This window comes from Procambarus clarkii, chromosome 28 (genome assembly GCF_040958095.1).
Source record: "Procambarus clarkii isolate CNS0578487 chromosome 28, FALCON_Pclarkii_2.0, whole genome shotgun sequence".
Taxonomy (NCBI): Eukaryota; Metazoa; Arthropoda; class Malacostraca; order Decapoda; family Cambaridae; genus Procambarus; species Procambarus clarkii.
The window spans coordinates 7,029,172-7,044,659 of NC_091177.1; the positions used below are offsets into that span (position 1 = coordinate 7,029,172).

General features: G+C 41.8%; 2 protein-coding genes across 3 annotated transcripts; one reads left to right on the plus strand and one right to left on the minus strand.

Annotated features, from left to right (window-relative positions):
• The first annotated feature begins 555 nt into the window (after positions 1 to 555).
• On the plus strand, positions 556 to 2,708 carry LOC138369522 (cuticle protein AMP1A-like). Of its 2 annotated transcripts, none has more exons than XM_069332851.1 (3): positions 556 to 604; positions 1,403 to 1,665; positions 2,346 to 2,708. In XM_069332851.1, the coding sequence occupies exons 1-3, from the start codon at positions 596 to 598 to the stop codon at positions 2,584 to 2,586; spliced, it is 513 nt and encodes a 170-aa protein (XP_069188952.1). In that variant the 5' UTR covers positions 556 to 595; the 3' UTR covers positions 2,587 to 2,708. The 2 variants fall into 2 exon arrangements, with proteins under 2 accessions (XP_069188952.1, XP_069188951.1); XM_069332850.1 differs by having other exon boundaries at positions 585 to 622.
• A 6,719-nt stretch (positions 2,709 to 9,427) lies between these two features.
• Positions 9,428 to 13,142, minus strand: LOC123754890 (larval cuticle protein LCP-22). Its single transcript, XM_069332598.1, has 5 exons — positions 13,092 to 13,142; positions 12,789 to 12,951; positions 12,416 to 12,522; positions 11,722 to 12,020; positions 9,428 to 9,656 (listed from the first exon to the last, which is right to left on the minus strand). Exons 1-5 carry the CDS (start codon positions 13,140 to 13,142, stop codon positions 9,428 to 9,430), a joined length of 849 nt encoding a protein of 282 aa, XP_069188699.1.
• Between the last annotated feature and the right edge of the window lie 2,346 nt (positions 13,143 to 15,488).

Genomic DNA, 15,488 nt, shown 5'->3' on the forward strand with positions numbered 1-15,488 from the left:
TGTCTTGGGTTCGTATCCTGGCTGGGGAAAGATTTACTGGGCGTCAATCCTTAACTGTAGCCTCTGTTTACTCAACAGTAAAATAGGTACCTAGTTGTTAAACGATTTGGAGGGGTCGTATTCCGGGGAACATAGGCTTAAGGACTTGCCCGAAACGCAACGTGTGCTAGTGGCCGTAGAAAAATGTAAGAACTCTTGTATATAAAAAAATATATATATATGAAATTAACAAACCAATACAATTTTTGTTTTAAATAATTTAATGTTAATTAGGTTAACTATCTAGGACGTCGTGTTCATTTGTAAAGCATCTAAATTTGCACGAACCACATTCTAAACCCTGTCTGCACGTCGTCCCAAACAACGGTCAGACCAAGTATAAAATAAATCAGGACCAAATGGAGACTTATTTCCACTGCGCATATATTATGCAATCAACTTTCCCAGAATAAAGACGTCAGGAAATAACCCCGTGAGTGAAGGGCCGATCGCGAGGACTCAAGGGTAGGTCAACAAGTGGTACAGAGCGTGTGACCATCAGTATAAAAGCTGTGCGCCTCGCTCACCAGTCATCAGTAGCCGCCAGCAACTCAACATGAAATTCGTGAGTGTCCTCTCCAAGGTATAGATCCACTGAGATGTACACTCTGCGTCTCAGTGTACTGAGGGTTTACCTAGGCCTGAAAACTATCTTCAGGACTAAATGATTGACATACGGGTCGGTCAGTTAGCTATTATGGCTGCGTATATAACCCTCTAGAAGTTTATATGCCTTAAGGCCAACACCAAACTTAAAAACTCTTTGGTGGAGTCCGGTGTATTAGTGCACACCATTTCATGCTACAAACCGGTTTTTGGTTATATTATAATCCACCGGTATGAATTTTGAAGAGTATTTGCTATGAAGAGTATTTGGTTATATCATTCATTATAACACAATGGACATATACTTCACAACTCTTCTTCGAATTCATGTTTGGGCTCTGCACGTCCTCACACTTAATGCACTTTAGTTTGGACCTTATCGGCAGCTACTGCCAGCCTCAGGTGCTTTTGTGGATTTAAATGGATTCAGATTGTACGGATTTTTGATGTAGTGAATATTGGCCTCGATAGGTTACATGGGTTTGTCTAGAATTGAGTTCCAATCATTAGGTTGAATCTCTTCATATTAGATGATTGTCAAATCGAGAGAACGGGCTGGGCATACACTCCTTGGTAGAATCTTTGGGAATACTCTTACTTCATACTCCAAAATGCGTCCTTTACCACTCAACCTATTTTTGAAACCTAATAATGTTGACTAGTCGTCTCACATTTTGCAATCGTCGACATTATGAAGGCGTCGACGATTTTGCTTAATCGGTAACATCTAACAAAATTGTATATCACTTTTTTTCAGGTGATCTTCGCTGTCGTGGCCGCCGTGGCTGTCGCCGCACCACAATACCAGCTCCCAGAGACCTCCTACGGCGCACCCGCCGCCTCCAGCAGGTCTGTCTTCCCTGAAAGCGTTGAGGTGGTGCCCATCCTGAGGGACGACCGTGTCCAAGACGACAATGGAAGATACAACTTTGACGTGGAGACTGGCAACGGAATTACGTTCTCCCAGTCTGGATCTCCAGACGGTCCAGATGGAGCTGTTGTGAAAGCTGGGAAATACTCGTGAGTATCGTTACTTATTTGTTTAAAATATATTACATTACCAAGGAGAAAATGAAGAGAGAGAGAGAGAGAGAGAGAGAGAGAGAGAGAGAGAGAGAGAGAGAGAGAGAGAGAGAGAGAGAGAAAGAGAGAGAGAGAGTAAAGCACAATAAGATAGGTAACAATATTTCATTAATACGGCCATCGGAGACTCGACCACGAGCCCGAAAATTGCGATCCTATTGTCCTACCAACCAGATCACCGTAGAAGCACCAATATGAGATGATATCAGGTTTACCTAACTGGCATCCAACTGAAACTTTAAACCTTTCTTGGATTGTTATTAATTATCTGGAGATTGATGCCGAGTCCTCCTTGTTAAACAACCTGAAGGCAATCATAGCAAAAGCAGAGTAAATTATCTAGGTACTTTGCATCTCAGGGGAGAGATTGTGTGTGATAATGCCCAAATGTTTTTTTTCTGTCTGACTGCAGAAAAGTTTTCCCTTCTATATGGTAACTTATATCTTGGGGTCCTCCTCGAACCCATCATCAGTACTTTGAACTGACCGGAGATAATTTCAGAATGTTGCTTCTTTAAAAAATATAGTTTCAATTTGTGTGGTTTATGTAAATATTGCAGCTTATTGATTCAAGCTTTCTCTTTTTTTATACACTTTTTTTTTGCATATATATATAGTTATACTGCTCCTGATGGAACCTTCGTGGAGGTAAAGTTCGTCGCCGACGAGAACGGCTTCCAGCCCCAGTCTGACCTGCTGCCAGTGGCTCCTGAGTTCCCCCACCCAATCCCCCAGTTTGTGCTGGACCAGATCGCCTTCGCCGCTGAGGAAGACGCTGCCGCTGCCCGTGGTGAGCTCTCCGCTGGGGTCAGAGCCGCTTCTTCTTCTCCTTCTCAAACCTACGGCGTGCCTCAATAACTTCCCCAATGTCATCTAACAAACTTACATGGACCTCAACCCACCTTTATTTATTGTATTTTAAATATAATAATGCTAAGGAGAATTATGTACACATGACAAAATAAATTTTCTGCAGATTATAATTATCTTTAATTGATGAACGTTGTCTTCTAGAACGCACGTGCAGCATGAGTCTAATTAATAAAATATGTAACAATATTTAAACAAAATTGATAAATCAGCTACTCTAGAAAAACCTAGCGTTTAATCATAAAGCACAATATTACTCAGTCGTGACCATGGTAGCTGTAATACAATGAATACTGAGCTGAGTGGAAAGACTACTTCCCAGATATATTTTAGGATACCACTAACATATTTATGCATTTCAAATAGTGAGGGATGATAAATAAAGAGTAAGTAGCTGACATAACCAGCAATGCAATAGTAAAATGTCAGGTATAAGAAAACGTTTAATAAATTTCATGTAAATGGGGATGGAATGAAGCAGAAGGGTTGGGAATTTAACAGAAATATAGTAAGTAGCTTTTCTTATCACCTACTTAATTTATGAAATAATTATTTAGTTTAATATACCCAGCTGGATTAAATAAGTATAAATATAGTATATGTTATGGTTTCAAAACTTCCTCAGTCCCTCAGGTGGGGTGTGAGCCTAGGTGGAGAAGGCAAGCATGTCCTCTCTGGATGGCAATAATGAGGCGCTGCGCCAGGAAACTGCATGCTATCAGGAAAATTGAAAAGTCTCTCCGATTACAATCTCTGATTGTAAACAATAAATTCGAGTGAACTCGTAAACAATAAGTTCAGTTCGAGTGAACTCGAACTGAAGAAATTAGCAGTAATAGCCCACATTCTATAATAATATGTAGGGGCCTATGATACAAATTAATACTTATATTATTATTATTATTATTATTACTATTATTATTATTATTATTATTATTATTATTAATATTATTTTTTTTATTGTTATTATTATTATTATTATTATTATTATTATTATTATTATTATTATTATTATTATTATTATTATTATTATTTCTTTACTATAAACACAAAAGGAAGGGGGTGGTAGGAGAAAAGCACACAGAAACTGTATTGGAGTGGACGTAAACATTCCCTCTAATGCGTTATGTGTGGTTTCCTCCAAGGCTACGGGTCCCCCTTCTTCTGGCTAGAGGTGGTATGCCCTTCCCTATAAAAAAAAACAATATTGCTATTGTAATTGTTACATTCGCCAACAATTGCTCTTTTTTTTCTGCTGACCAATTTTCAACACTTGCTTTTAACTATTTTGGGGCGTTGATTTAACAAATGAATTCGGTTTTTGATTTTCAAGTCAAGTTGACTTTCAAGTCAAATTGTTACATTGCTGTGCAGTCCACTCTCTGGGCTGTTACATAGCTGTGCTGTCCACTGTCTGGGCTGTTACATAGCTGTGCCGTCCACTGTCTGGGCTGTTACATTGCTGTGCCGTCCACTGTCTGGGCTGTTACATTGCTGTGCCGTCCACTCTCTGGGCAGTTACATTGCTGTGCCGTCCACTCTCTGGGCTGTTACATTGCTGTGCCGTCCACTCTCTGGGCTGTTACATTGCTGTGCCGTCCACTCTCTGGGCTGTTACATAGCTGTGCCGTCCATTCTCTGGGCTGTTACATAGCTGTGCTGTCCACTCTCTGGGCTGTTACATTGCTGTGCCATCCACTCTCTGGGCTGTTACATAGCTGTGCCGTCCACTCTCTGGGCTGTTACATTGCTGTGCCGTCCAATCTCTGGGCTGTTACATTGCTGTGCCGTCCACTCTCTGGGCTGTTACATTGCTGTGCCGTCCAATCTCTGGGCTGTTACATTGCTGTGCCGTCCACTCTCTGGGCTGTTGCAATCCGCATTGTACAATAAAATGCCTGCCAGTATATGCACTGTACGAGTCTTTAATTCGGAAGAGTCTGCAATGAGTGTTAGTGTGGATGGTCACAGGATGGGGAGCATCGTGTCCAGAGAGTGTAGCAACGTGACTTGCGACAACAAGCAAGATTCTTCTCGTCTGCCAGGATGCCAGACCGGTTTGCTTTGTTGGGTGTAATGAAGAACCAACACACGCACACACACACACACACACACACATACACACACACACACATACACACACACACACACACACACACACACACACACACATACACATACACACACACACATACACACACACATACACACACACACACACACATACACACACACACACACACACACACACACACACACACACACACACACACACACACACTCACACACACACATACACACATACAGAGAGCCTCACGACCAAGTGGATAGCGTGGCGGCAGCAGTCCTAAGGATCCCCGTTCGATTCCCAGTCGGTGCAAAAACAAAGGAGCAGAGTTTCTTTACACTGTTGCGTTTGTTCATCTAGCAAAAGGAATTGTATAACACATCACTGGTATGGGCTCAGAGATGGTAAATCTTGTCTTTCAGGTTTAATAGAATTCTATGACCATGCGACAAAAATTAGAAGGGTAGGCAAGCTGCATACTTCAACCACCCTCCAGCTCAAGCTTTAAGTCAAATACTGACACTTTGTGATAAGTAAAAATTTGGCTTTTATAGCAGACAATTGACAGGATGAATCATCCATTTATAGCTATAAGAATGTTACTGTGTTTGCCTTAAGATGGAGGCCAATCACTTCGAGCTTGCCTCATCCAGCTTTGCAGGTTGAATAATCTAGGGTATGGGACGGACATAGGCTGGCTGGAGTCGCCAGAATTAAAGAGTGAGCAGCATGCCAGGATCTCATTCTGACCCCTAAGATGATTATGGCCCACTAGCTACACCCAGTTAAATGTTTTGAAGAAAGAAAATGGAGATTACAGCATCATTAATTGATTTTCAGAAAATTAACATAAATTTTCTGATAGCAAACGGATAACAATTACATCTTTAAATATTTCACACCACTAGGCTCCTCTCACCAGCTGACCACCCACACACCTGTGGTAGATTATTATAGTAAAAAAAAAAAAGAGACAGACAGACTGACAGGTCTGTAAATTGACTCGGTCGACCAGGGCAAAGAGACACTGGAAGACTAACAAACAAAAAAGAGACAGACAGACAACACTATACAGGGACAGAGGCAGAGGCAGGTACAGAGATAGTCAGAGACAGACCGACAAAAAGAGACATTAAGAGATAATGAGAGAAGGAATGAGAAGGGAGAAGGGGGGGGTGTTCGAAGAGAGAGGGAACGCGATGGGGGATATATGAGGAGAGAGGAAGAGTGGGGTGAGATTGAGAGAGGGAGGGGAGGGTTGAGAAGATTAAGAAGGAGGAGAGAATGCATGAGGGGGGGGGGGAGGAAAGATGGAGAGAAATTTAGAGGGGGGGAGATGGGAAGAGAGAGTTTGAGAGACTAGAGAGGGGAGATGGGAAGAGAGAGTTTGGGAGACTAGAGAGGGAGATATTAATTAAGAGAGAAGGGGAGAGGAGAGAGTTAGGAGGGAGAGAGACCCGAGAGTGGCTGGACACTACCACTCTAACCTCCTATAATAATTTAATTCACTGTTTCGGGGACAGGAAGCCAGAGTGTATTCATACACGTTTGGATTTATCATGGTCACCCCACCCAAGGCCGAATTACAGACCTCGCCTAGGATGCAACCCCAACAACAAGCTGACTGACTCCTGCGTACCTTCTCACGGCTTCATGAACAGATGCATTAGGTGAAAGGAAATGTTTCCAACCATTTCTGTCCCGTTGGGGATTCGAACCCGAAATTCACGATTGTGCGTCGAGAACAAACCCGACTGTACAACCGCGACCCTCCTCTTTTTCCAGTTATGGCAGTAAGCTGAATATTCTGTCATGGTCTCGAAGACATGTAATATGGAGCAATTGACTGGGTTTGTTTGATATGTAGTTCTATATATAATTTTTTTTTTTATCTGTATCCGTAATTCTAATCCTCAAGTTAGTCTATATAAAATTTACTTGCGTGTTTGGGAAAAAGAAATCGCAGGTGGTGACCGATCAACAGGCCAACAGCCGTGCATAAGGCGGGTTGTTGTGCTCAAGGATGTCTTCCCGTGCTAGCATTTCATTAGTAAAAATTCGGTGGTGACATTCCTCTCAACAGCCAACCACAGAAAGAGATCATTGATAGCGCCGCCTACTAAATGACGTCATCAATATATTTGGAACACTAAACCTATCTATGCCTTTTTTGTCTCAAGTAGTATCTATCTAAAATGTAAAATTTTCAGCAAATTTCATTTTAAATCGAAGATATTGCTATAAGTAGGTGTAACAAAAGTATATCTGATCTCTCTAAGCTGCATTATAGTAAGTAGGTGGCGCTTTGTAATAAGCATCATGAACGTTACAATGTCTCACCCACTAATACTGCGATTAGTGTTAAATTTCGGCCACTAGATGGTACTACTTGTCAGGTATCACTGTTGACATCACAAGTTAGCCAGCAACTATTATAGCCCATAATATATATAATTATTGACAATTGATTGTAATTTTGAAATTGTAATTTAATATAAAACACCTTCTGGATAGATCTGTGATGAAACAGATAATCAAAAATAAAAGGTTACTGATTTCCGGAAAAGAGCCAAGAGGGAGGAGCTTTCAGCTGATCCTTTGCTGTGATTGGCTATTGACGTGAATGTCAACATAGAGTTTCTGCCAATGAAATGCGAGCGAGCTGAATGCATCCTTCAGTCCAGCAACCCGCCTTATGGGCTGCTGTTTGCCTCTTGCTTGATCCACTAGTCGGCTACTCTAAATTCTTCTTCAACACGGATGGCGGGGCTTGGGAACCGCCCTCTGTAACTGTTCAGTTTTATATTCTGTTCCTAGATGGAACATCTTGTACTTAACTTGAGGGTTTTTTTTCTTTTTTTTTTGTAAGTGAATATTTAGGAAGTGTTTATACTATTGGCCGAAAGTGAATGAAGCACGTTTTGAATCATAGCTTCAAACATGTCTAAAGGGACTATAAGTCAAATACTTACTAATGTGACTAATACTTACTAGTTTAGTAAGTCAGTATTTGACTAATACTTTGTGAACCTGACAGCCCTTTGTTTTGATAATGGGCTGACAAATTTTTTAATTGCTAGAAAGCCTTTGGCATAGTACCCCATAAAAGACTAGAATAAGTTGGAGAAGCAAGAAGGAGTGATAAGGGAAGGTACTCTAATGGTTAAGGGAGTTCTTAGGCAACGAAAGACATCGAGTCACTGTGAGGAGTGAGATGTGACTGGTGGAGTCCCACAGGGTTCAGTTCTTAGACCTATCCTCCTTCTCACATATATGTAAACGATCTATCAGAGGGAATAGACGTATTCCTCTTAATATTTGCTGATGCGAAAATTATGAGAGGATTAAGACAGAAAAGATGGCAGGGATCTAAAAAATGACCTGGACATACTGAAAGTATGCAATAAATGTCTACTGGCAACTTAACTCAAGCAAATGTAAATTAGTGAAGACGGAGGAGGGAGCATGAAGCCAGACACAAGGTTTCATATAGATGATGAAACTTATAGTTTCATGGATCCTCCATGAAACTGACTGTAAGATCTAGGAGGGCTTGATATTATATCGAACTTGTCTCCTGAAGCCCACATCCAAAGGATATTAATTTATTGTGTTGGGGGATAGGCAGCCAGTTTGTGTTTATACACGTTAGGATTATATCGAGGTTGTCCCCTCCCCCCCCCCTCACTTCCCAAGGGTGAATTACAGACCCCCATAGGATGCAACCCTACAACAAGCTGACTAACTCCTGGGTACCTACTTCCTGCTAGGTGAGCAGGAGAATTGGGTGATAGGAAATGCGCCCAACCATTTCTCTCCCGCCCGGGATTCGAACACTTTCTCAATTGTGAACAATTTCAGTTTTGTGAGTCGAGAACATACCCGACTGCACTACCGGGCCCCCAACAGCATGTGAGAAAATGGACAACTTCAGAACTGCTTTTAGAAATTTGAGTAAGGAATCATTCAGAACCTTGTGCACCGCATATGTCAGGCCAATCCTGGAGTATGCAGCTCCAGCATGTACTCCATACCTAGTCAGGCACAAGGTGAAGTAGGAGAAGGTTCAAAGTTATGCCTTCCACAATAGTTCCAGAACTGAGAGGTATGAGTTACGAGGGAAGACCCGTAAATTGACCCTCACGTTGCTGGAAGGCAAGAGATCTTAGAGACATCATTATCAAACACAAAATTATCAAGGGAATTGATAAGGAAGATAAAGACAGACTAATTAACGTGGGTAGTGTTCGCACAAGGAGATACAGGTGAAAACTGAGTACCCAAATGAACTAATGAGACATAAGAATTTTATTTTATCAGAGTAGTTAACAAATGATGCACTAGAAAATGTGATGGTGAAGACTCTATAACACAGTTTCAAGTGTAGATAGAGCTCAATTTTATATTACGGCAGCAAATAAAACATTACAAATGAGCTTAATCATATGAGCAGCAACAAAAAAAGTACGTGAGAGAAGGGTTAATAATGATCACAGTACTTGCCAGTCCGGAGAGATAAAGACGTCTCCAGGTGAAAGAAAATTGAAATATTGTCTAAACTTGTTCATATAAATATATCCAGTACCTGGAAATTTAACTATGAATTAAGAATAAAATTTATAAAATATTTGGAACATTAATTTATTACATGACACGTTACATATTGTGCGCAATATAACTAAGACAAATAAATATAAGAAACACAACTATGTAAAGCTTTCAACAGTGTTGAGTTACATGTGTAATGACAGGCAACAAGTGTTACTGAGGCTGGATGTAGGTCTGTGAAGGAGCAGGTAAAGCACTAGCTTCTTGTGCGGCGGCATTGGCAGCGTCCTCCTGAGCGGCGAAGGCGATCTGGTCCAGCACGAACTGGGGGATTGGGTGGGGGAAGGCAGGAGCCACTGGCAGCAGGTCAGACTGGGGCTGGTAGCCGTTCTCGTCGGCGACGAACTTCACATTGACGGGATTGCCGTCAGGAGCAGTGTAGCTGTAGGAGGTAGAATATGATGTAAACCACTGACTAAAGGTTAAGAGAATAAGCCGAATAAATTTAGTTCCAACCGTCCTCCACAGCAGCACCCATCGCTTTATAGAACCAGTATATAGTGCTGCTCGTGCACCACTACACTCCAGCAGTCATCCACAGCAGCACCATCTACTGCATAACACCATGTGTACAGTGATCCACGTGTATTGTGGTATATATTACATACAAATCTATACTATAAAAAGATGTGTTTGTCTGTCCTAAGTTGGAGGCCAGATGCTTGGGGCTAGTCTCTCCCAACGTTGTAGAGGAAATGGAGTTGCTACGTGATGGACATGGGCTGGTCGTGGTAGGAATAAGTTAAATGCTTTAAGAAATATAGCTTCTAACACAACACCCTCGAGCTTTTGGCATGTCTGAATGAATCTGGTATGAACTCGGGAACGAAACTTTCAGAGTGTGAAGTTACTGTTTGTAATTCCCGCACGAATCTATGTATCTGCCCGAAACGCTATGCGTATTAGTGGCTTTACAAGAATGTAAAAAACATCAGTGCAATGTACTCTCAAGGAGTACTGCATAATCCAATGTACCTTCTTGTATATATATACATAAATAAATAAATAAATATAACTGTGACGTTGCTTCACTGTTTATCTGTGCAATTTCGTAATAATATAATTTTCTGAGTAATTGGGAAGAACGGGAAGTTGTTGGTGGAGGGATGAAGGGAGGGGGTAGGGGGAGGAAGGACGATGGGCTGCTAAGTGGTGGGGACGATGGGAAAGTGAGAAAAGGGGGGAGGGGGGACGAAGGGAGAAGATAACACACCCACATAGTTGTTGTTCTTGCTATAGATTCAGCTACTCAGAACAAGTTCCAAGTAGCACGGGCTATGGTGAGCCCGTAACTTACCTGGCACAGGAGCGGGGCAAGTAGCACGGGCTATGGTGAGCCTATAGAGGACTTACAGGACAGGACAGGAGCGGTACTGTGACTTAGAGGACAGGAGCGGTACTGTGCCCCCCCCCCCCCACATAGTTTAGTTGTTTCAGGCCTTGTTTATAATACATTCTCCTAGAGAAGGGGGAGAGGGGGAAAGGGGGGAGGAGGGGGAGGACGATGTGGAGATAACAAACCCATATAACTGTTTCAGTCCTAATTAACAATAAATTTCCTGCCCTTATTTACACTCTTTCCCGCTTCCTTACACAAGCACCCACTTCCCGATACATCCACCGTGTCCATCCATCTTCTTCCCTCGGGACAAGAGAGTCATCTCCTTCATCTTCCATAAAGTTTACTTGAATACACCCTCTTCACCAGCCTGTCATCATAAACTCGTTCAACTCGTTCAACATAACTAAATCGTATCTGCATATTCTCCTCAACGTTGAGGTTCATTGACTTTTATGTACCATGTTTACTATATCGTTTCTTCTAACACCGCAGATGCTTCTCAGAATGTTCATTTCTACTTCTCTAATTCTGATTTTTCAAGTTCAAGAAACACCATCTTCTCACACTCATGCACAGGAGTCGGCACGTCTGCCATGCCAAGTGGACCGCCGGCTGACTATTCATATTTCCTTTTTCTTAAACTTGGTTTTTATTATACCTGCCAATTTTCTTCCCTGAGCGACCTTATTCATATCTTCATTAGCATAAGAATTCGTCTTCGTCTCTTGTCTTATTTTCTTTCAATTCTCAGTCTTAGTGTCGCATAAACATAGATCATCAAAATTTAGTTATTTCCAACTTTTTTCCTGATTAATTCCTCTCACTTTCAGAGGAAATCGGCTTTGCTTTCCGGGGCCTGGGCAGATGCGGTCCCCAGCTCATAGGTTATTTTGACATTTGTGGTAATAAATTTTGGAATAATGGGTTTTCCAGCTCTTCTTTTCTGCCCCCTCACCCGCACCACACTCTCCTCTTAACTTACAGCATATTAGGCTAATAGAACCTTTCAGTGGTTGCGGTAGGTTCTTCACATTCCTATGCCACCCTAAAAACACAAAATAATAATATTACTAATTATTATTATTATTAATGACATTCTACTTACGAGTATTCTCCAGACAAGACCACAGCTCCATCAGGGCCGCTGGGAGCGCCAGACACCACCTGAGTGATGCCATTGCCGGCCTCCACGTAGACAGTAAACGTTCCGTCATCCTCCTGTACACGCTCGTCCTTAATGATGGGCACAACTTCCGGAACTACGCTGGCTTGAGGGAGTGTCGTCAGGGTGGGGTCGAGAGCTGTGTAGGTGGGGTCAGGGGCAGTGTAGGTTGGACCGGGCTGCTGCACTCCGTACTGAGGTGCGGCAAAGGTCACAGCGGCGACAGCGGCAGCAAGAATCACCTGCGACGGAATTACATACATATATACGAATATTTAAGCACAGATAGAATTAAACAAGTAGAATGTTCAAAACGAGGAACAGCAGAGTTATGAAGAAGTTCTGCAGTTTAAGAGCCGTAAATAAGATAAAGATTACATAAGAATGAAGTCAAAGGTAACGCAGTGGATAGTTTTATATTATCAGAAAGACAAGTGAATAGTCACTGCCAAAAGCTATTGGCGGTTGAAAGGAGGTGTTTAGGAACTGGCGATCGATTATCAAATAAATCTCGTTCATATGCACCTAGATACATATAAACACACATATGAACCTAGATACATATAAACACACATAAACAAATTGTGTCCCAAAAGTGCAATGTAGGTTTGCTATGTCAACGGAGCAAGTTACTCACAAACTTCATCTTGTTGGCTGTAGTAAGACTCTTGACACGACCTGACATAACGGTGTTTATATACTCTGGAGAAAGGATGTCCTTCAAGAAGAGTGATGCTATAAACTCTTAAACATCGTCATGAGGTGAGAGTACACCTTGTGCATTACAATCGACCCATAAACATAAGCATCTCATCTTGAGAATTACTGAGAGGCCAATTAAAGAGGACCAGCTGTCACCTTCACCAGCGTCTCAGGTCAGTATGTGTGTCGTAATTCCTAAGAGTGCAGACAGCTTCTGCTCATAGGAAATTATTTGTTTTTAATATAAAATGTTTTAATGTTGCAATATTTGGGAATATGGAATATAGCAAAATATTTTCTTTGACTACCATTCATTTGAGTAGCTGATGATGTAATGATCATTTCTTGATTAGACAGATGCCAGGATCTGGGCTTAGTTATTTCAGTAGATAAAAGGAAAAACGGCTGAATCTCCGCCCGCCCAGACGAGAGGAACTCTTCGCCAAACTCACCGAAAGGATGCATCCCAGACTGTAAGAGATTCAATATAAATAGAGGCTTATTTAAATTATCTGAGGCTTTTGCAGGGTGTAACTCAATATTCAGAGCATCATTAATCGTGCTTCTGAAATTATTTTCTTAAATGTATCATAATTCTTAGACTAACTCACCCGAATGCTTGCATTAACGCCCTCCAGACCGTCATTTTTGAAGATCAGCATCCATCTAAAATGGATTACTAAAATGCCCTTGAACTCAAAAGGAAACAATAATACTCTTGAACAATAGTTTTCAATATAAATAAATGTAAATAAAAGGATTTTGTTTTCACTAATTAACATAAGACACCACTTGAAGTAAAATTTATTAAATCAAAGTCATCGAATGACATTCGTTCACATCTTGAGACGCCCAACCACTTGGGGTGGACAGTAGTGCGACGGTCTCGCTTCATGCAGGTGGGCGTTCAATCCCCGACCGTCCAAGTAGTTGGGCACCATTCCTTCCCCTCGTCCAATCCCAAATCCTTATCCTGACCCCTTACAAGTGCTATATAGTCGTAATGTCTTGGCGCTTTCTCCTGATAGTTTTCTTTCTCACATCTTGAGAAACATATCAGTATTGCACACCAAAAATAGCATTATCATGGGCTGTTTATGTTTATCAAATTTAATTCATTCTTATGATCTTTTTTACTTAAGTAAATTTACTTATTTATATAAGTAAATAAGAATACAAGAAAGGACGAAAATGCAATAGGCCTATCAGCCTGTCTCCCATTGTTCTATTTACTCACCACTCGCGTGTTGATGATTCTTAATCTACTCATATGTATATTATATATCACACTGGGGCTCCAGGATTCTAGGGTCCCTACGATTCAAGGGCCCCATGATGTCTTGCGTTCATGACAGATCTCTTGGCAGAGAGGATAATTAATCGACCACGGTTAGAGAGCACTGGTATTCATATACCTTTTAAAATGATAATTATAATTATAATATAAATAATTTAAATAATTTCTGCATGACAGTCTGACGGTAATCCCACACTTTAGCGGACGCCTGGGGCTCATCATCGGGATAGGGGCCCTGGTGAATGGTTTTATCCAGGGACCATACTGTTAACGGCAGTGTGGGCTCTGGATACCACACTGGTATCCAGGGCCCACACTGCCGCACACCCTTGTAGTGTCTGTGTACTCCAGACGGCACTGCCCATACCCTTGTAGTGTCTGATTTTTATTTTTTTTAGTTTTTCTCTTGTATGTGGATACTTAATTAAAAAAAGAATAAAAGTATAGTCGTAAACAAAAGTTGTATGGAAATATATATCAGTTGAAAAGACCAAGACAATAAAAAAAATTTCAGTAACAATAAAAGAGCTAACAACCAACTTGCAAAAGACGATAATGATGTGTAAACCAAGGAGTCTGAGATGATCAACTCTGGTCTCAATTTAGCAACATGAATTGATTCCAAGGTGTTACGGTTCTGGATGCATCCTGGCCTTGAGGCAACCCAATACGGTGAGATATGTTCATATGTTTGTAACCTGACCAAAGAGCCAGAGCTCAACCCCCGCAAACACAACTAGGTGAGTACACACACACACACACACACACACACACACACACACACAAGACCAATCCTGGAGTATACAGCTCCAGCCTGGAGTCCATACCTATAGTTAAACACAAGACAAAGTTAGAGAAGATTCAGCGGTATGCCACCAGGCTCGTCCCGGAACTGAGAGGATTGAGCTACGAGGAAAGGCTAAAGGAGCTGAACCTCACATTCCTGGAAAACAGAAGAGTAAGGGGGAAACATGATAACCACCTACAAAATTCTCAGGGGAATTGACAGGGTGGACAAAGACAAACTCTTCAGCACGGGTGGGACACGAACAAGGGGACACAGGTGGAAACTTAGTACCCAGATGAGCCACAGAGACGTTAGAAAGAATTTTTTCAGTGTTAGAGTAGTTAAGAAATGGAATGCAATAGGAAGTGATGTGGTGGAGGCTGACTCCATACACAGTTTCAAATGTAGATATGATAGAGCCCAGTAGGCTCAGGAATCTGTACACCAGTTGATTGACAGTTGAGACGCGGGACCAAAGAGCCAAAGCTCAACCCCCGCAAGCACAATTAGGTGAGTACAATTAGGTGAGTACACACACACACACACACACACACACACACACACACACACACACACACACACACACACACACACACACACACACACACACACACACACAGGGCCTCGTAGCCTGGTGGATAGCGCGCAGGATTCGTAATTCTGTGGCGCGGGTTCGATTCCCGCACGAGGCAGAAACAAATGGGCAAAAGTTTCTTTCACCCTGAATGCCCCTGTTACCTAGCAGTAAATAGGTACCTGGGAGTTAGTCAGCTGTCACGGGCTGCTTCCTGGGGTGTGTGTGTGTGTGTGTGTGGTGTGGAAAAAAAAAAAAAAAAAAAAAAAAAAAAAGTAGTTAGTAAACAGTTGATTGACAGTTGAGAGGCGGGCCGAAAGAGCAAAGCTCAACCCCCGTAAAAACACAAC

Excerpts from the sequence above, each read along its gene's own strand:
- LOC138369522 (XM_069332850.1), top strand. The coding sequence starts at position 596 with ATGAAATTCGTGAGTGTCCTCTCCAAG. Across the intron at positions 623-1,402 it reads TCGTGAGTGTCCTCTCCAAG|GTGATCTTCGCTGTCGTGGC; the intron begins GTATAGATCCAC and ends ACTTTTTTTCAG. Across the intron at positions 1,666-2,345 it reads GTGAAAGCTGGGAAATACTC|TTATACTGCTCCTGATGGAA; the intron begins GTGAGTATCGTT and ends ATATATATATAG.
- LOC123754890 (XM_069332598.1), bottom strand. The coding sequence starts at position 13,142 with ATGCTGATCTTCAAAAATGACGGTCTGGAGGGCGTTAATGCAAGCATT. Across the intron at positions 12,952-13,091 it reads GCGTTAATGCAAGCATTCGG|TCTGGGATGCATCCTTTCGG; the intron begins GTGAGTTAGTCT and ends AATCTCTTACAG. Across the intron at positions 12,021-12,415 it reads CAGCCAACAAGATGAAGTTT|GTGATTCTTGCTGCCGCTGT; the intron begins GTGAGTAACTTG and ends ATTCCGTCGCAG.